The following is a 27,568-nucleotide window of genomic DNA, read 5'->3' on the forward strand; positions in this document are numbered from 1 at the left end:
GGGCAGACGTGTTCACAGGGGGAGTCTTGTGTGCTCTGTCAGTCCCGATCTCATAAGCAGACACCAGGAAACTAGACTCCAGAACAAGGGACTGAAGGTCATGAATGACCTCTGTTAGTCCCAGAGGCCCTGGAACAGAGTGGATGAAAAACCTGAATGAAGGGAGGGAGGAGAACAAAGGACAGGAACACAGGCAGGAAGACAAGACCGGCAGACGAGACAGGAACAGGACCTGTCTTTTCAAGGAGCCAGACCCCACGGAGGCAGGATCCGGCCCCGCTCTGCCCTCCAGCCCATCCACTGATGGGCCGCTTCCACCCCTGCCCAGGGTCACTCTGGAGGGAGGGCACGGGTGATGCAGCAGCGTGGTATGGTGGGAACGGGCACTGGACTGAATGAAGGATCTCTGTTTTCATTCCGACATGTCACCCAGTGGCTGTGTGACTTTGATTTTACCCTCTTTGGGCCTCAGTCATCTTGTCTGTGAATGGAGGCTAGTAGATGGTCTTGAAAAGTCCCTTCTATGGATGGCTCTTTCCTGTTCTCCCAGCAGCACTGCTCTCAGGCACTAGTGGGTTATTCTACAAGAGGATTCTACACAGAATGTGATTTGTTCAGCTTGAAAAGGGAAAAATTAAGGCCTGTGGGGACTGGGGGGAGGGGACCCTCCGAGTCTGCTCTCCTACCCCAGTCTTTCCCTCTAAGGGGAAGGATCTTCCTCCTCCCCTCACAAGTGGCACTTGAGGTGGTTGGGCTGGAGCTCTGCACCGTTGGAGACCGCCGGCAGCCCCGATTAGAGGTGTGTGTCTTCCTCTTCAGGGTCATCTTTGGTCAGGTTGTCCAGAGGCACGATCCAGCTGTCCCCCAGCTCCCCATTGAGGTTCGCCACCTTCTTCTCCTGCATCTCTGATGAGGTCTCCATCACTTCCAGTGTCGGATTGTCATGGTAACCATTCTCCACCGTCTGTAGCTCCTCTGTTAGTCGTTGCTAGAGTGAGAGAGGTGACCCAAGAAAAAAGGGTAATTTTTGAGAGTGGTCAGCCTTGCTCTAGCCTTAATATTGGCACTTGTACCCCTATAATTCGGGAACCCCAATTTAGCTAATGTGAACAACGGGTGGTCCTGACTGCTGGCCTGCCTCAGGGCAATTCTGAGAGGAGAACCTACCCAGCATCCTAGAATTCCCAGCTCGCATCACCTTTGCCCTGGTGGCAAATCTGTGACGTCAGCAGAGGCGGACTTTATTCTCCCATCTCCTCTCCTCCACTCCTTCCCCATCAAACCTTCCTCTCAAGGCCCCTCCTCACCACTTTTCTGAACAGGCAAGAACTCTAAGAAAATGACTTTCATCAGGCTGAGTGACTAGGACTTCCCTAAGGCTGAACACGATGCGTACAGAAACTTTTTCCCTCCCGCTGCAGGTGGAAACCATCTGGAGAGATCTTTCTCTCCCTCTTTACCCAGGATACAACCTGGGTGGCAGAGGACTGTCCCTGGGAATCTTTAAACGAACATAGTGACCCAGAAATGCTGTTTCAGTTGGGGTGTGATGAAACTAAGCAGGGGGATTTCTTTTAAAGCCCTCCACAGTGTGCAGCCAGGGTTGAGAACCCTGAATCTGGGTGGAACTGTTACAAGGGAATCCTAGTAAGGTAAATGAAAAAATTTCTGGTTAGACGGGTATGCCTCAGCCCATTTATAGCAATGGATCCTCAGAGCAACTCTGCAAGGTGGATATTCCCACTACACAGATGAGAAACCTGAAGCTCAGAGATTATGACTTGCTCACGGTCACCCAGTTAATCGGAGGCAGAGCTAGGGTTTAACCCAAGTCATCTTTGACTCCAAAATCCATGCTGCCTCTTTAATTCTCCAGGCAAATTTCCATTTCCTATAAGGGATGATGACCTCTGCCTATCAGAAAGGGCCCACGGCTTTTCTCTAATATGGGAATAACAGGGTGAAAGTCATCCAGTGAACTGGACTGCTTGGTCCTCACCTGGTCCTTCCTATGGGAGAGGCGCTGGTGGCAGCAGCCATAGAGGGCCGCCACCAGGAGCAAGAAGGATGCCATGCAGACAATAGTGATGATCAGGGGCATGCTGAACCGGTCCTCCATCTCTTCTGGTGGTCCTTGACCCTCAAACTGCATGTCTCTGATGCCCACCTGGCCAGGAAAGAGAAAGTGACATAGCAGAAAATGGGTTCCAGGTCTCTCTCTCTCAGAACTCCCATTCACTTACGAGCTCTTCCACTTGGGGTTTTGGGGGCCTGTTCCACCGCCCTGCTGTCCCCTTTTACCCTCCCATCTCCATGCTTGCAAACCAGAGGTTCCTCAGCAATGAGAAACAGTGGAACCGGGGAACCACGGGCTTCCGAGGGACAGGCTCCTGACCCAGTCTGTCCCAGCACGAGGGGCCATCCACTTACGTCTTCTAGCTTGTCCCAGTCGTCTTTCAGCAATTTATAAATGTCCGTGGGATGGAGCTTTGCTGAGGGGCAGAGGGAGAGATGCCGCTTCAGTGGTCTAGCTCAGAGACATGGCAGGGACAGAGGACTTGCTGTTCCTCCATCTCCTGAGCAGGTGACAGAGTCCTGACCCATCCCTGTGGCTCCCGTCACCCGCCCTGCCCCATTCCCACCCCAGAGAGGCCTCCCTGCCCTGGCCCTCAACTCACTGATGATAGTAATGTGTTTGATGTCCACCTCCTGGGCACGTGAACCAAGAGCTATCTCTATATGGCACTCATCTTGAGTTTTGTTGAAGGAGGGTTTTACTGCTTGGCACAACACCTCGACCAGTTTGTGATTCGAAGCCACTGTGTTCTGTTGTGAGGAGACCACAAGTAATCAGGGATCACGACAGCAGCCTAGGCTTGCGGGGCCACCCTTGCAAGCTAAGGTCAGGACAATGCTGTTGCCAGCTGTGACCCGACTGCCCCGACTGGTGGGTCACATGTCCTCCTCCTGGGCCAGCCCCTGCCTTCTCTGGCTCGGATAGACATCTCCTCCCTCATCCCCCCATCCCATTTATCTCGTCTTGGTTGAACAATGCCATTCCCCCAAGTGTGCCCCTCTCTCTCAGAGCTCTTTAAGCATCACGACCTGCTGCCCATCATCATTTCTCTCCCATGGAAGGACCTGCGGAGGCACTGCCAGGGCAAAGATGCCAATGAACCTGCATTCACCAGCCCTTGATGCTGAGTTCAGAGACCTCAGGAGGGGTAAACGCTGGGCTCTCAGCTCAAGGTCATCCATCCCAAAGTTGAAACACATGCCTCTTCCCTCGGCTAAGACTGAAACCATAAACAGGCTGACAAGAGAAGGGCAAGGCCATACTGCACAGGGGGACTTGGGAGTGTCTGGAAGATGCACAAGGACATCTTCAAGGGGCTTCCTCTGTATTTCTTAGCAGAAAGAGCATGGCTGATGTGGCTTTAGGGCTGAGGGTGAGGAAGCAAAGTATGGGTAGCTTTTACCCAGTCATCCAGAGGCACCCCAAACTGGTGTTTCTCTGACCAGACTTTGAAATAAGGATACCAAGATGAAGAAAAGGACTGTTGCTATTGTCCCACAAACCATCCCGTGGGTTTTCTACCTGGAATTTCCTTAGGCCTACTAACTCCCCAGCCTTGCTACCAGGTTAAGATGCAGGGCTTTCCTCTTCCCATTTATGGCAAAGGAGAAGAAGGCTTACCACCAAACCTGCCAAGTTTCAGCCAAAAAGAGAGCCGGAGGAAAGGCTGGGCAAGCGTCAGTGTGGTTCTCGCCTTGTCCAACAAGCCCAATCCCAGGAAAACCCTACTCTGATTGAAAACTCCAGCTTTTCTATAGTTCACTTGGAAAATTCCACCAAAATGGACACCCAAAAGAAAACAACTGCAGAAAATAGGTAGCATTAAATTATCGTAAACCCAAGTTTTCCATGCTGCTTGCTTTCACTTTCTGGTTCCTAGGGGTGTTTGCAAAATAGCCACTGACCAGGAGAGGGCGGCAGTGAGCCATCGATCACCAGCACCCACTCAGGCCTCAGCTACTGAGTAAGCACTGCGGCAGAAACCCCAGACTAAAGCCCTTAATCCTAGGGAGACTGGCAGTCTGAAGGCAGTGGACAACACGGCTACACTCTCTCTTTCATGCAAACGCACTCACACACGTGCTGACACCATCTTCCTCAAACAATACACACACACACCACCCTGAGTGGAAGAACAGCTGTTGGTGACAGCTCCCCTAGGTTAGAGGCAGGCCGTCAGATAATACATGGAGCAGGAAATATAAAACCACAGACTCTTAGAACAACGAAAGTTAGGCAGATTAAGCCTCTTCTTTTCAACTGAGGCCTCTGAAGCCCAAAGAGATGGGCTTAACAAAGTCACATCCTGAACTAGAAACAAGCAAGAACCAGGTCTTGCGTCAGACCCTCAGAAGTGAAAGCTCAGAAGACCTGGTATTTCTGGCCCCGTAGCAGCCCTGTGGGCGGGGCTTCCTTTAGAGAAGCTGGTTCTGACCCTCCGTGAGATTGGAAGGACCAAAAACAAGGGCAGGAAATGAACACATCTCTCGGCTCCTTTCTACAAGGAACACTCCATTCCCTTCCACTTTCAGTGATCCTGGTGCTAAACCGCCTTTGGAGGATGCAGGTCAGGGTGGGGCTCAGACGAGCATGGTACTCACACAGCTGTTGACTCCCGAAATGTTCAGGGAGAGTTTGCTCCCATTCAGCTTTTCATGAGGATGGCACTGGATCTGAAAGAAGCCACTGGGATTAACGGCCAGGCTGAACTTGATAAGATCTCATCTTTGAATCCTCCCTCCCTCCCTTAGGTGCTTCCCTGGTGGCTCAGAATCTGCCTGCAATGCAGGAGACCAGGGTTTGATCCCTGGGTCGGGAAGACTCTCCTGGAGGAGGGAGTGAAAACCCACTCCAGTATTCTTGCCTGGAGAATCCCCATGGACAGAGGAGCCTGGCAGGCTACAGTCCGTGGGGTTGCAAAGAGTTGGACAGAAGTGAAGCAACTGACACCCCACACACACCGTTAGGTGGGCGACATCAGGCAAGGAGCTTGGGGCCAAGCTGGGAGCTGGCCGGCTGGGGTCTGAGCGCCAGGTACGTTACTGGTTATCCCGCTGTCTGAGGCCGAGTCCAGCAAAGCCAGAGACAGCGGGTGAATGATACTGGCTCCTCACACCCCCACCGGGGCTCTGGGAAGGGAAGGGTACAGATGCTCTTCCTGGATTCCCCTTCTCTCCGAGTCTGGGCTCTCTTACCTGCCCTATATTTGTTGGAATGACTGAGGTGGGAGAATGGGTGCTGGAGCTTTGGGGGGCATTTGACGTCAACTGAATGCTGGAGGTGGTGGCTCTCCTGACGAGAGTTGTGGTCCCAGGTCCCAGTGAAGAGCCTGTAGGTTGCTGAGCTCCAGCGCTGACAGTGACAGCTGGCGTCTCCCTGGAGGTGTGTTGAGTTCCTTTGACGGTGACCTGTGGTTCTGTAAATGGGGAAACAAAGCTTATGAGGAAAGGTGAGTGGTTTAAACAGAAAAAAGGTAGTCTTTCCTGTTCCTAGTTTTCTGAGGTTCTTTAGTCTTCCCCTCACCCCACTTCGGCTTTACAGACCACCAGCAAAAGGAGGCAAGCTATGAGAAAGAGGAGGCAGATGGATGAAGCCAGCTGCCGTAACCCATTACAGGATGAGCGGATTGGATGAGCCAGTGTAGGAACCCGAGAGAAGTATCAACAGCAGTGACAATGCCAGCAGCAAATGTCAGCTGAGTAACCGTTTCATGTCAGGGTCCTACGCGCTTCACAGGTACTTTCTTCTTCCGTCCTCACAATGACTCTGAGGGAAGTACCATCATTACCCCTTTCATAAACAAGGAAATGGAGGCTCAGAGGAGCATGATGAATTCCGCAGGAACAAGTGGCAGAGCAGGGACAGGAATCCAGGTTTATCCAACTCAGGGCCCTTGCTGTTACGCAGGACATCACTTTGCTCTTGGGGTGTGGTTCTCTAGTAACTTCACCACGCACCCACATGATATGGCAGCGGGAGAGGGAGTGGGAGGTGGGACGGGGCGGGGCGGGGTCCCTCGAAATGCGAATGCTCAGATTCACACCAAGAAATTCTGATTCAATAGATCTCAAATGGGCATGGAGGCTCATGATCCATCAGTGAGGTTTGAAATGAATTTACTGGACTAAGACTAGCACTTAAAAAAAAAAAAAGGAAAACGGTCCACTGGGCAGTTCAAAACCTTGAGCACTCATCACAACACACAGCTCTGCAGGCCGCTGCTCACCACAGGATGGGAAACAGGCTGAACGAAGGTGCTACACATTTACAATCTTTAACTCACGGCATGAAATCTCCACCTTCTAGTTGAACAACGGTACAGAACATAGACATCTGAAAGTTTCTTTCTGCTTCAAAAAGGCAAGGCAACACTTACTCAGTGGGGTCACCTGAGCTGTGAAGGTGGGACTTGTCATCCTGCCTGAACTTGTAGTTACAGTCATTTTGTTTGATTCCTCCGTGGAGCTCCTTGTGGGCTCTGAGGTCCCAGGGGCCAAAGTCACACAGCCCCTGCTAGGCTGCTGAGTGCTTTCGAGGGTGGTCGAGGAAGACAGAGTAGGAGAGATGCCTCGGGTGATATTCGGATATGGAGATGTGGAGATTATCTGATCGCCTTCCTTAGTGGTCACGCTGCCTGTGGTCACACTGGGGGTAGTTGGGATTCTGGATGGGGGTGAATCATTAATTGGATTCTGGCTGCTCATGTTTTTAGGATTTGTTGAGACGGTGGCTGATGCGGTTGTAGGATCTTTAGTAGTTACAAGAGGGGTGTTATTGGCTGCGTCAATTGTGTTTTTCTGGGCTGAAGTTGGTACCGCACTTGTGACAGATGTTTTAGACGTGGGTACGCCAGTCAGCGCTATAGTGACAGTGGGTGTCACATTGGATTTCTCAGCGGATTTCACATTAGATGTCGGGGTTTTACTTTGTGTGACTGTGGTTAAATCCGGCTTCTGAGAAGTGGTTTCTTTGGGTAGTTTCTGAGAGGTTGAGCTGACACTTGGCATTGTCGTGGTTCTTGGTTGTGTGTCATCTCCTACGAACAAAGACAACACAGAATCAATTAGGGTATTAGCTGGAAGTCTTTCTCTCTCCATTGCTCCAGCTCTTCCCCAGGATCCAGAGGCCTTGCTCTCATCCCTGCCATCTTTGCTGAAGGGTCTGGGCCCTTGATGTGCCCAGATTTCTCTGGGGTTCAAGAAGCCTCTAAGAGGGAGGCTGAGGAGAAAGCAGAGGAAGTCAAGAGAAATTCCGCTCCAGAGAAGGACTCAGCTCCTAGTCCCACTGCCTGTGGGAGCCTGCAGTGAATTCTCTGCCCTCCCCATCCAGCCCCAGGCACGCACCGTTCAAGGTTTCCACACCCCAGCACAGAACCCTCATCATCCCTGCCTCCTTCTCCCAGACGTAGGACCTTACAGAAAACACAAGAGACTCGCACATATCCAAGTGCCCTGTTCTAAACATGGCACAAGGGACCTCTGTTCCTCTGGAAATCTATGTAGAAGGAGAAACTGGAAAAGTGAAATTACACAAATTGCTACTTAAGGACAACTCTGAGACACATTGAGGGGTTCTCTGAGTCTAGCCTGGGAGCTCAGCCTTGTCAGGGGGTCAGGGACTGAGCATATTAAAAAGCAGACATTACTTTGCCAACAAAGGTCCATATAGTCAAAGCTATGGTTTTCCCAGCAGTCATGTATGGAGGTGACAGTTGGACCATAAAGAAGGCTGAGCACCAAAGAATTGATGCTTTTGAAGTGTGGTGTTGGAGAAGACTCTTGAGAGTCCCTTGGACTGCAAGCGGATCAAAGCAGTCCATCCTAAAGGAGATCAGTCCTGAATATTCACTGTAAGGACTGATGCTGAAGCTAAAACGCCAACACTTTGGCCACCTGATGCAAAGAGCCAACTCATTAGAAAAGACCCTGATGCTGGGAAAGATTGAAGGCAGGAGGAGAAGGGGACAACAGAGAATAAGATGGTTGGCTGGCATCACTGACTCAATGGACATGAGTTTGAACAAGGTCCGGGAGATGGTGAAGGACAGGGAGGTCTGGCATGCTGCAGTCCATGAGGCTGCAAAGAGTCAGACACGACTGAGTGACTGAACAATAACAGGGATTGAGTGAGGGAACAGTTAAATGACAGGTTCACGCCCTGGGATTACAATGGAAAGTAAGACACAGATGCTTACTTGTGCAGCCCTAATGTTCTAGGACTCACAACAGATTTCCCAACCTGGTGATCCGACACAGGGACTGAGAACTCCCAGGGAATTTGACTTTGAAGGCCAGCGGGATTTGATTACAGAACTTCCACAGGACTGGGGAAACAAACTCTTGGAGGGCGCAACAAAATCTTGTACGCACCAGGACCCAGGAGAAAGGAGCAGTGATCCCACAAGAGACTGAGCCAGACTTGCCTGTGAGTGTCCAGGAGTCTCTGGCAGAGGTGTGGGTTGACAGTGGCCTGCTGTGGGTCGGGGGCACTGAGTACAACAGTCCTGGCTTAAGTTCTTATTAAGGAGGTCGCCATTACCACTATTATCCCTACCATAGTTTGGTGTCAGGCCAAACAGGGAGGGAACACAGTCCTGCCCATCAACAGAAAATTGGATTAAAGATTTACTAAGCATGGCCCCACCCCGCCCATCAGAGCAAGACCCAGATTCCCCCACAAGCAGTCCCTCCCATCAGGAAGCTTCCACAAGCCTCTTATCCTTATCCATCAGAGGGCAGACAGAATGGAAATCACGATTATAGAAAACTAACCAAACTGATCACATGGACCACAGCCTTGTCTTAACTCAATGAAACTATGAGCCATGCCATGTAGAACCACCCATGACAGACGGGTCACGGTGGAGAGTTCTGACAAAACATGGTCCACTGGAGAAGGGAATGGCAAACCACCTCAATATTCTTGCCTTGAGAACCCCATGCATAGTATGAAAAGGCAAAAAGATATGACACTGAAAGATGAACTCTCCAGGTTGGTAGGTGCCCAATATGCTATAGAAGAAGAGTAGAGAAATAACTCCAGAAAGAATGAAGAGATGGAGCCAAAGCAAAAACAGTGCCCAGTTGTGGATGTGACTGGTGACGCAAAGTAAAGCCTGATGCTGTAAAGAACAATACTGCACAGAAACCTGGAATGTCAGGTCCATGAATCAAGGTAAACTGGAAGTGGTCAAACAGGAGATGGCAAGAGTGAACATTGACATTTTAGGAATCAGCGAACTAAAATGGACCAGAATGTGTGAATTTAATTCAGATGACCATTATATCTACTACTGTGGGCAAGAATCCCTTACAAGAAATGGAGTAGCCCTCATAATCAACAAGAGTCCAAAATGCAGTACTTGGGTGCAATCTCAAAAATGACAGAATGATCTGTTTGTTTCCAAGGCAAACCATTCAATATTACAGTAATCCAAATCTATGCCCCAACCACTAATGCCAAAGAAGCTGAAGTTGAACAGTTCTATGAAGACCTACAAGACCTTCTAGAACTAACACCAAAAAAAAGATGTCCTTTTCATCATAAGGGACTGGAATGCAAAAGAAGGAAATCAAGAAATCCCTGGAGTAATAAGCAAGCTTGGCCTTAGAGTACAGAATGAAACAGGGCAAAGTTTTGCCAAGAGAATGTACTGGTCATAGCAACCACTCTCTTCCAAAAACAGAAGAGAAGACTCTACACATTGACATCACCAGATGGTCAATACAGAAATCGGACTGATTATATTCTTTGCAGCCAAAGATGGAGAAGCTCTATACAGTCAGCAAAAACAAGACCAGGAGCTGACTGTGGCTCAGATCATGAACTCCTTATTGCAAAATTCAGACTTAAGTTGAAGAAAGTGGGGAAAACCACTAGACCATTCAGGTATGACCTAAATCAAATCCCTTATGATTATACAGTAGAAGTGACAAATATATTCAACAGATTAGATTTGATAGACAGAGTGCCTGAAGAACTATGGACGGAGGTCCACAACACTGTATTGGAGGCGGTGATCAAAATCATCCCCAAGAAAAAGAAATGCAAAAAGGCAAAATGGTTGTCTGACAAAGTGACGTTGCTCAGTTGCGTCTGACTCTTTGCGACCCCATGAACTGTAGCCTACCATGCTCCTCCATGGGATTTCCCAGGTAAAAGTAGTGGAGTGGGTTGCCATTTCCTTCTCCAAAAAACTGCCTGGTGAGGAGGCCTTACAAATAGCTGAGAAAAGAAGAGAAGCTAAAGGCAAAGAAGAAAAGGAAAGGTATATCCATCTGAATGCAGAGTTCCAAAGAAGAGCAAGGAAAGAAAGTTAAGAAAGCCTTCCTAAGTGATCAATGCAATGAAATAGAGGAAAATAATAGAATGGGAAAGACTAGAGATCTCTTCAAGAAAATTAGAGATACCAAGGGAACATTTCATGCAAAGATGGGCACAATAAAGGACAGAAATGGTATGGACCTAACAGAAGCAGAAGATATTAAGAAAAGGTGGCAAGAATACATAGAAGAGCTATACAAAAAAGATCTTAATGACCCAGATAACCATGATGGTGTGATCACACACCGAGAGTCAGACATCCTAGAGTGCAAAGTCAAGTGGGCCTTAGGAAGCATCACTATGAAAAAAGTTAGTGGGGGTGATAGAATACCAGTTGAGCTATTTCAAACCCTAAAAGATGATGCTGTGAAAGTGCTGCACTCAATATGCCAGCAAATTTGGAAAACTCAGCAGTGGCCACAGGACTGGAAAAAGTAAGTTTTCATTCCAAGCCCAAAGAAAGGCAATGCCAAAGAATGTTCAGACTACCACACAATTGCACTCATCTCACACACTAGCAAAGTAATGCTCAAAATACTCCAAGCCAGGCTTCAACAGTAAGTGAACCATGAACTTCCAGATGTTCAAGCTGGATTGAGAAAAAGCAGAGAGGAACCAGAGATCAAATTACCAACATCCACTGGATCATAGAAAAAGCAAGAGAATTCCAGAAAAACATCTACTTCTGCTTCATTGACTATGCTAAAGCCTTTGACTGTGTGAATCACAACAAACTGGGGGAAATTCTGAAAGAGATGGGAATACCAGACCACCTGACCTGCCTCCTGAGAAATCTGTATGCAGGTCAAGAAGCAACAGTTAGATATGGAACAACAGACGGTTCCAGATTGGGAAAGGAGTACATCAAGGGTGTTTATTGTCATCTTGCTTATTTAACTTACATGCAGAGTACATCATGCGAAATGTCAGACTGGGTGAAGCACAAGCTGGAATCAAGATTGCCAGGAGAAATATCAATAACTTCAGATATGCAGATGACACCACCCTTATGGCAGAAAGCAAAGAACTAAAGAGCCTCTTGATGAAAGTGAAAAGGGACAGTGAAAAAGCTGACTTAAAACTCAACGTTCAAAAAATGAAGATCATGGCATCCGGTCCCATCACTTCATGGCAAATAGATGGGGAAACAGTGGTAGACTTTATTTTTTTGGGTCCAAAATCACTGCAGATGGTGACTGCAGCCATGAAATTAAAAGATGCCTAGTCCTTGGAAGGAAAGTTATGACCAACCTAGACAGCATATTAAAAAGCAGAGACATTACTTTGCCAATGAAGGTCCATCTAGTCAAGGCTATGGTTTTTCTAGTAGTCATGTCTGGATGTGAGAGTTGGACGATAAAGAAAGCTGAGCACTGAAGAATTGATGCTTTTGAACTGTGGTGTTGGAGAAGACTCTTGAGAGTCCCTTGGACTGCAAGGAGATCCAACCAGTCCATCCTAAAGGAGATCAGTCCTGGGTGTTCATTGGAAGGACTGATCTTGAAGCTGAAACTCCATTACTTTGGCCACTTGATGCGAACAGCTGACTCGTTTGAAAAGACCCTGATGATGGGAAAGATTGAGGGCAGGAGGAGAAGGGGACGAGAGAGAATGAGATGGTTGCATGGCATCACTGACTTGATGGACATGAGTTTGAGCAAGCTCCAGGAGTTGGTGATGGACAGGGAAGCCTGGCATGCTGCGGTTCATGGGGTCGCAAAGAGTTGGACATGACTGAGTGACTGAACAACAGCCAATTAAACGTCACATTCTGGTGACTCCACGGAGGAAATGAACAAGGACATGATGCAAAGAACAAGGAAGTGATGCTGTTAGACAGAGAGTTAAGGAAAAGCGCCTCAGGGACACTCATGAAGCTAAGGCTTGAAGGACAATAAGGCGAAAGCTAAGTGAAGAAGGTGAGGAAAAGTGTACCAGGGAGAAGGAAAGAATCTGCAAGTCCCCAAAGGAGGGGTAAGAGCTCAGAGAACACAAATCTGGGTGCAGTTTTCTGAGTGAGGGGGAATGGGCAGGGCTCAGAAAACTTAGGGCGTCACAGTAAATGGATACTAACATGCTGTCCAAACCATAGCGTTTTGAGAATAAAATGGAAGCTCTCTTAAAAACTGTATCCTATGTAAAATGAGACATAAGATCACCCTCCTTAGACCAAAATAAGGATTTGGGATTTTAAGTGCTCAAAAAAGTCAATGAAGGTTTTAAAAAAGCAAACAAGTTTGAGAACATGATTTACAGAGACACATCCCCTTGCTGCTCTATGGAACACGGCCGTGGAGATGGGAAGAGAAAGAGGCTGTTACAGTAATTCAGATGAAGTGGGTAATAGTCAGTTGCAGCAAGTCCTTGACACAAGAGCTGAAACAAGGATGGATTCAAGACTGTATTTTGGAGCAAGAATCAACTTTTTGCTGATGTACTAAGGGAGGGGAAGAGGAAAAGTCAGGGTGACTCCTGGTTTTCTGTTTTGAGCAGAAGGGAGAGAAAGAGCTGGGACTCAGCGAAGTGGACTCTGGCCATTCTTCATAGCCAATCAGAATCTGTAACCTAGTTCTATGCTTGGGGAACTGATGGAAGCAGGATTTGCCTCTTGTTACATTATAAATGCTGAAAATGCCAGCCTCTTTTGTGACTAGAGCCTACATATGCACTAAGCTGCCATGAATGAGTCCCCTCCACCTGGGCCAGTGAGTGAAGGGGTCATCGACTCTGAGAAACCCTGAGGCAGGAGCAGTGGAACCTTGATCAGGTGTGAGCGGCCGCGGAGGTGAGGCGAGAGTCCATAGCCAAAGCTGCAGCATCTGGGTCCTTGCCATCGGTGAGCAGAACTGCCTCTTCACACAAGTTCTATAAGCCTGTCTCGGATGACGTTAAGGGTGACCCTAAATGCGGTCTTCAGGGCTTCCCTGGTGGCTCAGTGGTAGAGAATCCGCCTGCCAATACAGGAGACCTGATGAGATCCCTGGGTGGGGAAGATCCCCTGGAGGAGGGCATGACTACCCACTCCAGTATTCTTGCCTGGGAAATCCCATGGAGAGAGGAGCCTGGTGGGCTACAGTCCACAGGGTCGCAAAAGAGTTGGACACGACTTAGCGACTAAACAACAACAAAATGTGGTCATCAGCAATCCCAGCTCCTTCATAAGCTGGAGAATGACCCAACAACTTTCACATGTGTGTGCATGAACACACATACATTTTGCTAATGAGAATCAGAAATTTGCATTAGGAGTGACTCAGGCAATAGAAATGTGAGAACTAGTTTCTCGGCCTTACTGGGATTAAAGGTAAGTGGAATTCTGCAGATATGAAGTGACGTGACTTTACTATCCTACAGCATCTCACAGAGAGGCAGTCACAACCTTGCCCACCATCTAGAATGAAGTGCCTATAAAGTGGCTTTGGCAGGACTGAGTGGCTATTGTCATAGAACAATATAAAGGGCATACATAAAAGGACATGTGTTAAAAATCAATGTAGTATTATGATTTGACAGTGGTACTTCTTATAACTGATCATGTCAGAGTATCTTTCTGGCAAAAAATGAGATTGCTGGAGAGGAACATCAGCGTATTTAATAAACTAAGGGATGTAGGGTGGGATGGTTACTTCTTACAAAGATGAATAGCTGAAAGTACAGTTTTCAAACCCCGAACTGTTGACATTTTGGACTGAATGTATGCATGCTAAGTCACTTCAGTCATGTCTGACTCTTTACAACTCTATGGACTTGTAGCCCACCAGGCTTCTCTGTCTGTGGGATTCTCCAGGCAAGAATACCAGAGTGGGTTGCCATGCCCTCCTCCAAGGGATCTTCCCAACCCTGGCATCAAACCTGTGTCTCTTACATTTCCTGCATTGGCAGGTGGGTTCTTTTTTCACTAGTGCCACCTGGGAAGCCCTTTGGGCTGGATACTTTTGTTATGGGAGAGTGTCCTATGCAGTGTGGGATGTTTAACAACATCCCTGGTCTCTAGCTACTAGATGCTAGTAAGACATATACTACCCTTCCTGGTTTGGATAACTGGCAGAAGACATGGGTTCGATCACTGGTTGGGGAACTAAGACCCCACAGGCCGCAGAGCAACTAAGCCCACACACCACAACCTGAGAGTCTGTGGGCTGTGGCGGAGGATCCCACATGACCCAACAAAGATCCTGCAAGGAAGAGCCCATGTGCCACAACTGAGACCCAACACAGCCAAAAGAAAAAAAAAAAAGGCTCAATCTGCGATGGAACTTGCTTAAAAGATTCAACCACTTTTCTCCTGTCTGATCACGCACTTTCTATCTTGCTTGAAAACTCAATAACCTCACTTGAGCTCGGTGACAAAGAAAGCCATATCCTGTCATCATCTCTACCACTCTTCATATTTTTCAAACCTGTGATAACAGTCAGATGCCTGATAAAGACAGAGTCTAACCCAGGAGAAGGCTTCTACTTTAAAAAAAATCTGCAAAAAGTCTAGCAAATAAGCCTGGTTGATAGATGATAAGGATGCTAGATCAGAGAAGGATAATCACAATTTTTATCTGGATGAATTTATCAATATGGGTATGCATACTGGGGATCTGGGACCATTATGCTGACTCAACCAGCTGAAAGTAGTACTACTTGTTTTCTTAGTTGGCTGACTGAAACCTGAACTCGATGGTAGTCTACATATTAAAGTTGCCAGAAATTCTCTGGAATAATGAATAGGAAGAAATGCAAAATCTTAGAGAAGTGTTCCAGTGGTTTATCATGTATGATCTGCTTGTTCACACTCTTTGTTCCTTAAGAGAGCTCAAATGATACTCCCTTCATCAAAGTTTTGAGAAATACTGTATTTCATGAGCACTAAAAAGGACATCTTCTCATGTCTCTGAGATGAGGGTGAATTATAAATTATTTTAAGGCACACTCTGGCAGTGTTTTTATCCCCCACGTGGTTCGTAAAATATACTGCATTTTATCTTTGATGGTGTTTTGGATTTTGATTAAATTTGGTGTATTGTTGGGGGGGAAGAGGAGCATGTTCTAAGAGATTGTTTTGACTGTTCATCGGCCTGGCATGCTGGTAGGTTGTTGATATTTCTGTCGGCAATCTTGATTTCAGCTTGTGATTCATCCAGCCCAGCATTTTGCATGACATACTCTGCACGTAAGTTAAATAAGCAGGGTGACAATATACAGCCTTGACGTACTCTTTTCCGAATTTGGAATCAGTTTATTGTTCCATGTCCAGTTCTGTTGCTTCTTGACCTGCATATAGGTTTCTCAGGAGGCAGGTGAAGTGGTCTGGTATTCCTATCTCTAAAAATTTTCCACAGTTTGTTGTGATCCACACAGTCAATGGCTTTGGACTGCAAGGAGATCAAATCCATCAGTCCTAAAGGAAATCAGCCCTGAATATTCACTGAAAAGACTGATGCTGAAGCTGAAGCTCCAGTATATTGGCCACCTGATGCGAAGAGTCAACTCACTGGAAAAGACCATGATGCTGGGAAAGATGGAGGGCAGGAGGAGAAGGGGGTGACAGAGGATGAGCTGGTTGGATGGCATCACCGACTCAATTGGCATGAGTTTGAGCAAACTCCAGGAGATGGTGAAGGACAGGGAGGCCTGGTGTGCTGCTGTTCATGGCGTCGCAAAGAGTCTAACACGACTTAGCAACTGAATAACAATGACAATGACATGCTGGTAGGAGATGCTGCTGATTGCAGTGGGAATGGACAGCACATTCCTTGGGTAGCGGGGCATGAGCAGAATTTCATTTCCAGGAAAAACGTGGGTACCATACCCTTTGGACTTGTACCCTTGGGCTTCCCTTGTGGCTCAGCTGGTAAAGAATCCGCCTGCAAGGCGGAAGACCTGGGTTCGATCCCTGGTTTGGGAAGATCCCCTGGAGAAGGGAAAGGCTACCCACTCCAGTATTCTGGCCTGGAAAATTCCATGGACCGTATAGTCCATGGGGTTGCAAAGAGTCGGACACGGCTGAGAGAGTCCTTCTCTTCTCCCATGCCCTAGCAGGACTTAGAATCTGAGCAACAACCAGATCAGGCAGCAGGACCACGTGGTAATCAGGGCAGTCTAATGAGGGGGACTGGACAATGGCTAATAATCATGTGGTTTTTAGGATCAAAATGGATTAAAGTGCTACCTCTGAGCCCAGCAAACTGAGACCTAGGTTGAATCACCACAGTAGAGAACACAGCCAGCTGCTCATCCAGTTATCAGGACTGAATCTTTTCACATACTCAAATGATGTGACAATAGCAAATGAATGAAGTAACAATAGCAAATACCAACAAAGTTAAAAATTGATTTTTTAAAAAAGGCTAATAAAATGGTAAAACCTTTAATGAGGATGACCAAAGGGGAAAAACAACCCAGAAGGGCATAAATACAAAATATGAGGTATAAAGCCAGAAATATATTTATAATATAGGCCATTATGAGCAAATGCTGACAAGTTTGAGGCATGTTTCTCCACCGTTACAACAGTAAAAAGCTGGAGAAACGGAAAATTAATGACTTCTCTTGAACCCACTGGCAAACTCAGGTCATGGGCCAATAACAACTAGCCTGAAAACTGGAGACAGTCAACCATAGGGAGAAACCAGACTCAAGTGTTTGCTTACATGACAGAATTTGGCAAGAAGATTAAAGTTAAAATGTTTAATGAATTGCTAAAGGCTGAGCATGGGCTCGTGTAAAAGTGAAAACCTGAGAACTGCTGAAATCGAAAGCTTCACACACTTGTAGATGCTCCCCCAGCACCAGGAACCCCACCAAGGGCTGGTAAAGATGCCCAGAGAGACAGACTTGAGAAAGTTTCCCCTGTAGGGCTGGCTGCAGGGAAGAAAGAGCAGTGAGGACTGACACTCCACATAGACCCCTATCCCCTGGGAGAAGAAAAGCCTGACTTTTCAGTGGACAGCAACCAAATCTATGACCTGAGGCCACTGGTGGAAACCCCACCACAGCGGGGGAAGAAAACGACAGGCACCAATGAAACACCAAGAAGATGCTGCCCAGATCCATCACCCCTCTCTCTGCTGGGAGACAAAAGCATTCAGCTGCAGGAGAAAGGTAAAAAAGCATAGCCTAAAGGAAGTGGTGGAAACCCACTGAAGCTGGGGAAGGGAACAAGTAAAATGAAAAAGTTCTTTGCCCCTGGGAGAGGGCAGGAATCTGTGCTAAGTCCAGCAGGATTTCTAGGAAAGAGACAGGAACGCTAGCAAAGACCACACCCTCCAGCCCCAGTGCCTTTGCAAACATCTGGGAATATGCTTCTACCCTGCCATGAACTCAAAATGCTAGCAAGTGTGAAGTAAAGATAAGTGGAGTATAGCTGGAGGGGGGCTGCCAAAGTCAGGCTCCCTGGGAGCAGCAGAAAGAAGACTGACAGGCAAGCAGGGACTCGGACCAAGGTCTCACCTGTGCAACATCAAGTTAGGGGTTTGCTTTTTGTTTTGTTTTTTGTTTCCATTTTGTTTTTGATGGGCACCATTTTTTAAGTCTTTATTGAATTCGTTAAAATATGGCTTTATGTTTTGGTTTAAAACAGGTGGGATCTTAGCTGCTCGACCAGGGATCAAACCTGCACCCCCTGCATCAGAAGGCAAAGTCTTAACAGCTGGACTGCCAGGCAAGTCCCCAACATTAACTTAAATTTAAGAACTCAGCCCCACTGATGAGATTAACACAAACCCTCAGGCTGAAGACAGCAGAAGAGAAGCCACGCTTCAGCGGCAGTCGCCGCTGACCCACAAAGGGAACTGCACGACGTGTGGCTCCTTGCACTTATTTACCCGTTTCTGAGGTTCATCATATGTGGCACATGTCAGTTTTTTATTTTTATTGCTGAATGATATTCCGTGGTAGGGATAGTCCATATTTTGTTTTGCTGCTCATTAGCTGATGAACATTTAAGCTGTTTCCACTTTTTAGCTATTATAAACAGTGCTGCTCTGAACACCTGTGTACAAGTTTTTGTGTGTACGTTTCATTTCTCTTGGGGATATACCTAGGAGTGGAATTTCTGGGTCACATGGTAACTCTATATTTAGTGTTCTGAGGAACGGCCAAACTGTCTTGCAAAGTGGCTGCACCGTAGTACACGCCCACCAGCAGTGTATAAAATGCAAGATGAGCCTGGAACATCTTGTAACAACAGAAAGTAAAGAAGTGCTTTTAAAAAAGAAAGCAAAAACAAAATGGTGGGCAAGTCCAAAACACATGGGAACCAACCCGAGAGCTCCCAATAGGCAAACCTGGAAAACTTTGATCAACAAAATTAAAAAATAAGGGACTGATGGCTTCTCTGGTGTCTCAGTGGTAAAAAACCCACTCCTGCCAATGCAGGAGACACCAACTTGATCCCTGACTCGGGCAGATCCCCCATGCCGCAGAGCAACTAAGTCCATGAGCCACAACTACAGAGGCCCACATACCCTTGAGCCCATGCTCCCCAACAAGAAAAGCCACCGCAATGAGAAGCCCGCGCCCTTGCTTGCCGCAACTAGAGAATAGCCCAGCATAGTCAAAAGTATTTTTAAAAAATCTTTATAAAAAAATACTGATTGAAACCCAGAGAATAAAATAAATATTCATGTACCCATGCTGATAAATGATTAAATATATAAATAAATGGAGAAGATGGGGAAGAGGAGCAAATCATCCTTGGAAGAATTCCAAAAAATGATAGATACTCTTCCCTCCTCTAGAAGGAAGGTATTCTCTCCCATCCCCATCTGAGTATGGGCTGGTCTTAGTGACTCTCCTAGGATGGAAAGGGAAAACCAGTAACATTACAGTGAGAAACCCAGTAAACACATCGTCTTAACTAAATAATCAAAGTTAGCATCATAACCAGTGATAAGGCGTCATGTCCTGGGATAAGATGTGGTGAGAAGGGCCCTTCACCTCTGTGCTCTTCCTTCTAAAAATACATAGCCCCAATCTAACCAAGAAAAAAAAAATCTGACATACCCAAATTGAAGCGGATGCTATGAAATATTCGGCTAGTACTCTTAAAAACCATCCAGGTTGTGAACAATATAAAGAAAGACTGAGAAACTGCCACAGTTTGGAAGAGATGAGAGAGACATGATGATAAAATGTACTGCTCTATTCTGGAACAAAAAAGATTATTAGTAGACATACTGGTTAAATAGGAATGAAGTCTGTAGGTTAGGTGATAGCACTGTACAGTGTTAATTTCGTAGTTTTGATAAGAGGACCATGGTTTATAAGATGTTAATATTAGGGGAAGATGACGGAAAGGTATCTGCCACTCTGCATCATCTCTGCAGCTTTTCTATAAATCTAAATTATTTTAAAACTAAAGATTTGTAAAAATGTTTTTAAGTATTTATTTTGTCTTAGTTGTGGCATGAGGCATCTTTCGTGGCATGCGCACTTAGTGTCCCATGGAATGTGGCTCCATATAGGTAACAAGCAAATGCTTGTTAACATTGGTGATACAGAAGTTATGTTATAATCATAGACTAGAATGTCACACAGCACTGAAAATCAGGGACAAGTATTATATTGTTACATATGTTTATCTGTGTAATATACATATTATGTATTATTATACATCTATTGACTTCCCTGGAGGCTCAGATGGTTAAGTGTCTGCCTACAATGTGGGAGACCCAGGTTTGATCTCTGGGTGGGGAAGATCCTCTGGAGAAGGAAATGGCAACCCACTCCAGTACTCTTGCCTGGAAAATCCCATGGGAGGAGCCTGGTAGGCTACAGTCCATGGGGTCGCAAAGAGTTGGATACGACTGAGCGACTTTCACATATGTGTATTAACATGAATCAATCTAAAAACTATACTGAACAACAAAAACCAAAACAAAAATTTATATGGTTTTATTTACAGGGTTTAAAATCTACAAAATTAAACAATGTAGTTTTAGAAATAGAGACATAGAAAATATTTACATTATAAAGAGAATTTAATACTAAATTTAGTATAACAGCCACTTCTGGGGGAAATAGGAAGATGCAACAGGGACGTCTGATTTTTTTTTTTTCCCTCCAAGGAGGGAGTGGCTGATGGTGCTGGATGATGAAACTGCCGACATGGAAGTTCCCGGCAACCTCAACTTGCAGTTTCCGTGGGAACAGTGCAGGTGGAACCCTAACTGGGGCTGATAGAAGATGAGTGAATGGTAGGGAAGTGAGCTTCTGTGTGTAAATAACTTTATCATGCTGACAAAGGTGCTAAGTTGCTTCAGTCTGTCTGACTCTTTGTGACCCCATGGACTGTAGCCCGCCAGGCTCCTCTGTCTATGGAATTGTCCAGGCAAGAATACTGGAGTGGGTTGCCATGCCCTCCTCCAGGGAATCTTCTCGACCCAGGGATGGAACCCAAGTCTCTTACATCTCCTACACTGGCAGGCACCTGGGAAGCACAAGAACTTTATCAAATGTTAGCTATTAAAAGGAATGGGGAAATATAGCAGTTGCTAGAAAGGAACTGCAGTAGTCAAGAGAGTTTTGCTTTTCTCCTTGAAGGTGAGAGATGCTAGAGCTGATACAGATGCTCCTTTTTGTTTTATTCCCTCTTTAAGATGCAGAGGGAGGCACCCATGTATTAGATGGTAGGATACTTCTGCCTTTGAAACCAGAGGGAAGAAGATGGATACAGCCATCAGGACATTGGTAACATTGGTAATAGGAAGACACGTTTCCATTTGACATCCTCAGTTCTCTCAGCCAAGTCTAGAGGAAATCAGTATACCGACAAAGATGAAATAAGAGAGGAGGAGGAGTAATGTGAAAGGGAAAAGTATGAAATACCCATTTGGGGTAGGAAAGGGGGCAGAGCACCAAAGAACTGATGCTTTTGAACTGTGCTGTTGGAGAAGACTCTTGAGAGTCCCTTGGACTGCAAGCAGATCCAACCAGTCTATATAAAAGAAATCAGTCCTGAATATTCACGAAGGACTGATGCTGAAGCTGAAACTCCAATACTTTGGCCACCTGATGTGAAGAACTGACTCATTTGAAAAGACCCTGAGGCTGGGAAAGATTGAAGGCGAGAGGAGAAGAGGACGATAGAGGATGAGATGGTTGGATGGCATCACCGACTCAATGGACATGAGTTTGAGTCAATTCCGGGAGTCAGTGATGGACAGAGAGGCCTGGTGTGCTGTGGTCCATGAGGTCGCAAAGAGTCTGACACGATTGAACGACTGAACTGAACTGAACTGAAGGGAACCTACTAGAAAAATGGTGCTCAAACTCTAAGGAGCATCAGAATCACCTGGGGAGCTTGTGAACACACCTGTTTAGGAACTCAGGCCAAATTTCTGATTCAACAGATCTGGGGTGGGGCATCAGACTTTGCATTTTAACAAGTTCCCAAATGACTCTGCTGCTGTTGGTCTGAGGACCACACTTTCAGAACCACTCAACCAGAAAAATACAGGATGACTGTCAAGTGGTATCTGGTGCCAAATTCGGCCAGAAATCCTGAATTTAAAAATAATAGCCCAATCAGCCACTGTGTGATTTTTTTTTTCCTTCCACTGTTTGCAGGTAGGCGTAGGAACAGGAGACACAGCTCACCTGGGAATGGAGGTTTTGCTAGGTGAGTTATGGTGGCAGAAGATGCAGGAGACCTCAGCATATTCGTAAGGTTGGGATCATAATGGTAGATGGTGACGGATAGGGTGGATAAAACAGATGGGCTGACAGGCAGTGACAAAGTCACAGGTCATCAGAGGGGCTGCCTTATGTTCAAGCAGTGTGGTCCAGGTATACCTGAGCAAATGAACTGGAAGGGAAAGAAACAGTGATCAAAGAACGAAATGCAGAGGTGGTGCACAGCGTGGGGATGATCAAGTTCAGGGTGTGAAATGGGACTACCAGTGGTGTAGAGATGGAAAAAGGTCAAGAAAATGGGAGGCCAGGGTATTTAAGCGTTTATCCAAATGTGTACTGAGCTCACCAAGAATGAGGATGGGAATTGAGATAGCAAGGAAGGAATGGGGAGTGAAGAGGTAAGCAAAGAGCAGCAGTGAGGAGCTAAGAATGAAGATGGTGTGAAGGGTTGAACCAGCAAGGAGACAGTTCCTCCACACGCTGACCTCCAGCGGGGAGACCAAACAGGAGCAGAAGAAGGCTGACTCCACCCCTCTCCCCTGGGATGAGAGGAGTGCTGTTCTCAGTCTGAGGCCCTGCTTTCTCCCGCTCCTGGCCATTTTCTTATCTGGGATGGACTCTGGACTATTAATAGCAGGAAAGGAAGCTCAAAAGAATGCCCCAGGAAGAGGGTGTGTGCAGGGAAGGCCGTGAGATGGGAGGACCCAGGCCTGGACACCAGCATCCACCCCTTCGTCTTTTGTTTCCTCCAGCTCACCTTCCTGAGTGTGGTTAAAACCAAGAAGCTTCTTGGGGGGCCGGGGGGAGGCAGTGAAAGGGGCAGAAGCCAGGCAGGATGAACCAACGTCTACATGGAAGGATGTGATCAAGGAAGGCATGAAGCCAGATGGAAGCCTCTAGTCCTGGTTCTCCTCTGAGCCCCAAGGGCAGGGGGCAAGTCCTTGACCCTCTTGAAACATCTGTGAAATGGACTGGGTGGCTTCTAAGGTCCCCCGGGGAGGTATATGCACTTTCCCAAGCACGACGCTGCTTTTGACATGATAATGGAGCCAGCGGAACCAGCCACTTCAGAGGCCAGCTCCTTTCCAAGAGCTGTCTGGCCTTGAAACGCATTCTCCCAGCCTGTGACATACATCTGCTTCGGGAGCCGCCCCCTTCCCTGCCAGGAGCAGGCTCTGCATGCCGGGGGGAGGGCGCGCTGTGATGCTGCCTTAGGTTCAGCCTGGTGGGAATCTGGGCCCTGCCCGGCTCTCTAGGGCCCCCATCCTCAGCACCCCAGTCCTGCTGCCCATCTCGAACTGGCCCATTTATTGCCAGGCTTCTGTGTGTCAGTTGGGAATTCATTTCAGTGTGGGTGGGGCAGGATGAGGGGAGCTTTGGAAGGACACAGACCCCCCAAACTCCTGGGTGGGGCAGGGATCTGGGCTGCCCTAGGAGCTGAGAGGGGCTGCAGACCCACTGTTTGCCCAGCTGGGACGTTTCCCCACGGCCAGTAGATCAGATGTCCTCTCTTCACCCTGCATTCGGCCCCCTCACTCTCCCTCTTACCCTCATTTTGAAAGATTTGAAAAAAAAATAAAAAATAAAAGTAAGATGTGATGCCCTCTCCCTTGCCACCATGTATTGTCGTCCCTGCCTCCGTGCTTCTTGACTTTTATTGAATCAGCCGCCTGACCTTGAAACTCATTTTCCCAGCCCGTGACATCTGCTTCTTGCACTTCTTCCCTCCAGGAGCTGAGCCACACTCCTCACTCCAGGTGGGTCTTCTCAAGTCCCACACCTCGGGGGTCTGGCCATCCTCCCCAGCCACCTCCCTCCCGCACAGCCGAGTGCTCCAGGCCTTCCCCCAGGAGACCTTTCTGGATCCGCTACTGCCTCAGCTGAGTCCTGTCCTTGGAGGCTGCCTGCTCTGGTGTTCTGCCCTGGGTATCTCATGAGTCTTCTGCGTGGTGAGAAGTGAAAGTGTTAGTCACTCAATCCAACTCTGTGTGACCCCATGGACTGTAGCCCACCAAGCTCCTCTGGTCCATGATATTCTCTAGGCAAGAATAGAATGGAGTCGATAGCCATTCCCTTCTCCAAGGGATCTTCCCCGAACCACGGATCAAACCCAGGTCTCCTGCATTGCAGGCAAATCACCGTCTGAGCTGTAATGCTTGTCCTCTGTGGCTGTAACAAAGTCAGCTATCCCCCCAAAAAGTTCGTAAGCAGATGCTTGTGGGGGGCATGGAGGGAGGGGGAGCCTGATCTGGGTGAACAGCATCGGCTCGGGGTTCTGACAGCTGGGAAGGGGGTCAGGGCTCTGGGCTGGGAGCCCAGGAGGAGGGACAGGCAGGCGGACTGGCCTCGCCTCGACCAGCTGGCTGTGGCACTCTCCCGGGGCCACGCTGGGCCTGGGCGAGAGCCTGGACCCTCTCTGGGCCTTGGGTCCTGTGCGCTCGGGCTGCCGCAACAAAAACGGGGGGAATTACAAGGAACCGATTCCCTCACTGCTCTGGCGGCCAGAAGCATAAGATCCGAACGTGGGCAGGACTCCGCTCCACCTGGAGGCTCCACGGGGAACCCTTCCTTGCCTCTTCCGGCGTCTGGGGGCTGTTGGCACTACTTCTCGGGCGGCAGCATCGCTCCCATCTCCACCACCGGGGCAGGGCCACGCTGCTGCCTCCTCCCCCGCTGTCTCTGGTCACTGAATCTAGGGCCCACCAGATGATCCAGGGTGACCTCATCCTTAGCTTAGGATCAGTCACATTAGCAAAGACCCCCTGTCCAAAGAAGGTGATCATCAGTTTCAGGGATCTGATGTACTTATCTTTTGGGAGGGGTGGACTTTTTTTTTAGACTGCCATGGTCCCCATCTGAAAAATGGGACAATGATTTTTGAGTCTTCTCTGTACCCCTCCAGATGGCCCCCTGCTTGGACTGAGGGCCCCAAAGATGCACCTGGTCAACTTTCCTGGCATAAGGGGTGTTCTGGGACTGAAGATCTCTCTCCCCCTCAACTTGGATGTTGAAGCCCTACCCTCAGTGTGATGGTGTTAGGGGTTGGGGCCCCACGACAGAAGAGAAGTCACCGGAGCTTCCTCCGTCTCTGCCGCGTGAGGACACACCGGAAGGTGGCCGTCTGCCAGGCAGGAAGAGGGTCCTCACCAGGAGCCCGCCCTGGCGCCACCCTGATCTCAGACCTTCCAGCCCCCTGAACTGTGAGACTGGCAGGTCTGCTGTTTAGGCCACCCTCACTGTCCCCGTCAGGCCAAGCGGTCAGGCAGACAAGTGCACCCACAGGTTCTGGCCAGGCTCCATCCGCCCTGTCCCTCCCCCAGGGCCTGACAGCTCTGACCCCCTGATGCCTCGGCACAACAGAAAGCAGCCCAGGGGGTTATCAGGCCCAGCTCCTCTGCACTGCCTCTCCCGGAGGGACTCAGAGCTAACCCCTCAGGGAGATACTTCCAGGCATTCTTCAAATCTGGAATTGTTCTGCCCTTATCAGCTTGTTTCAGCTGGCCTGCTTGACACTTGCTCCCAGGGTGGGGCCCTGTCTGGTGGTGTCCCAGAGCCGGAGAGGACTGCCACTGTCCAGCAAGGGTATCTCCCGGCTCCCCTTGGGCACCTTGTTCGTCATGGGGGAGGGCACTGTGGCTAGAGGACCTGCTCCTCCTCTTTTCCAGGCCAGCAGTTCTTCCTTCTTTCCTGTCCCTACACCTGGCATGTGGCCTGAGCCCGAGGCAGGCGGCTCCGATGTGGACACACCCCTTCCCCCCACCCTCACCCTGAAAGTGGGACCGGTGGGGGGGGGGGGGGGGTGGGGCGGGGTTAAGAGCCTGCAGCTGGGAGCCCACCCCCCTGGGTTCAAGCCCTGCTCCACCGCGCCCTGGTCATGTGCCAGGCACGTGCCTTCACTCTAGTCCTCAGTTTCCCCTTCTGTCAAAAGTGGAGGAGGGTGATTCCCACACCTCCAGGCATTGAGAGCAGTGAGCACCCATGGGAAGTGCTCAGGAATTCCAAGGGAGCGGGGGAGTCTCAGATCCCTGCCAAGTCAGGTCCCCACCGTCTCCCCTGAGATGCTCGTGTCAGTGCGGGCCAGGACGTGGAAGGGGGGATGTGAGGCTCTCCCCAGCTTTCCCAGTGAGGCCTGGCATGTAGGGTGGGGGAGACGACAGCACCAGGGTGACTGTGGTCCAGCGAATTCTCAGGCCAGGGGGTCAGCCAGAATCTTCTTGGAGAAGGAAGAGGAACCGGAGGCCGGGGTGTGGCCTGGCTCCAGGGAAGTGTTTCCTCACCAGCACGGAGAAGCCTGAGGGAGAGGCAGAGCAGAGAAAGCAGAGAGGCAGGGGCTTTCCTGCAGGCTGCCCCGCCACCCCAGAGGCAACTGGGAAAGCCTGGCAGCCTGAGCCTCCCTCATGGGAGAGCCGTGTAAGGCCACTGGGCTCCGGCCCCAGGGTTTGGTGTTAGGCACCACATGCTTGCGGGGTGGGGGGGCGGTGGGCTAGGGAAGGGATGCTGGGCAGGCCCCCCCCCACCCCCGCAGCCGGGCTTCCTCCATCTCTGTGAAACAAAGCTTCAAGTTTCAAAACAAAGTTTCCGTGAAACTTCTGCTTCCTTCCCCAGCCCAATCCTGAGGGATGTGGGTGATGATGAAAGAGTCTGAGTAAGCGTCTGACTCTGGGTGAAGAAGGTGGGCAACTCATGTATTAAGATGTATTGACTAGAAGACCTACATAGACATTTTTCCAAAGATGACATACAGATGGCGAAGAGGCACATGAAAAGATGCTCAACACTGAATCAGTAGAGACATGCACATCATAATGACAATGGGGTATCACTTCACACTGGTCAGAATGGCCATCATTAAAAAGTCTAAAATAACAAATACTGGAGAGGGCGTGGAGAAAAAGGAACCCTCAGATATTGTTGGTGGGAATGTAAGTTGGTGCAGCCACTATGGGAAACGGTATGGAGGCTCCCCACAAAACTAAAAATAGACACCATATGATCCAGCAATCTCACTCCCGAGCATGTATCCAGACAAAACTGTAATTTGAAAAGATACATGTACCCCTATGTTCATAGCATCACTATTCACAATAGGCAAGAAATAGAAACAACCTATATGTCCATCAGTAGATGAATGGATAAAGATGTGGTACACATGTACAATGGAACGTTGTTGTTTAGTTGCTAAGCTGCGTCCAACTCTTTGTGACCCCGTGGACTGAAGCTCACTAGGCTCCTCTGTCCATGGGATTTCCCAGGCAAAAATAATAGAGTGGGTTGCTATTTCCTACTCTTGGGGATCTTCCCAACCTAGGGATAGAACTCATGTCTCCTGCACAGACAGGCAGATTCTTTACTGCAGAACCACCAGGGAAGCCCTGATGGAATATTTGTTGGCAGACTGATTCAGTTGTACATACATATACATTCTTTTTCAATAGAGTCCACATATAAGTGATATTTATGGTATTTGTCTTTCTCTTTCTGACTTACTTCACTTAGTATGATAATTTCTAGTTACGTCCATGTTGCTGCAAATGGAATTATTTC

General features: G+C 48.3%; 1 protein-coding gene across 2 annotated transcripts in view; it reads right to left on the reverse strand.

Annotated features, from left to right (window-relative positions):
* Positions 1-482: 482 nt before the first annotated feature.
* PODXL (podocalyxin like) overlaps positions 483-27,568 on the reverse strand; it is a 46,749-nt gene continuing 19,663 nt past the window's right edge. The window contains exons 2-8 of one of the 2 annotated variants that reach the window (XM_043872559.1): positions 6,453-7,112; positions 5,272-5,471; positions 4,678-4,749; positions 2,679-2,826; positions 2,431-2,492; positions 2,000-2,167; positions 483-988 (exon numbers count right to left, since the gene is read on the reverse strand). In XM_043872559.1, the coding sequence (XP_043728494.1) occupies positions 794-988; positions 2,000-2,167; positions 2,431-2,492; positions 2,679-2,826; positions 4,678-4,749; positions 5,272-5,471; positions 6,453-7,112 (1,505 nt within the window). In that variant the 3' untranslated portion in view covers positions 483-793. Of the gene's footprint in view, positions 989-1,999; positions 2,168-2,430; positions 2,493-2,678; positions 2,827-4,677; positions 4,750-5,271; positions 5,493-6,452; positions 7,113-27,568 lie in introns of both variants that reach the window. The other variant, XM_043872558.1, reaches the window with a different exon arrangement.

Source organism: Cervus elaphus, chromosome 18, assembly GCF_910594005.1.
Source record: "Cervus elaphus chromosome 18, mCerEla1.1, whole genome shotgun sequence".
Taxonomy (NCBI): domain Eukaryota; kingdom Metazoa; phylum Chordata; class Mammalia; order Artiodactyla; family Cervidae; genus Cervus; species Cervus elaphus.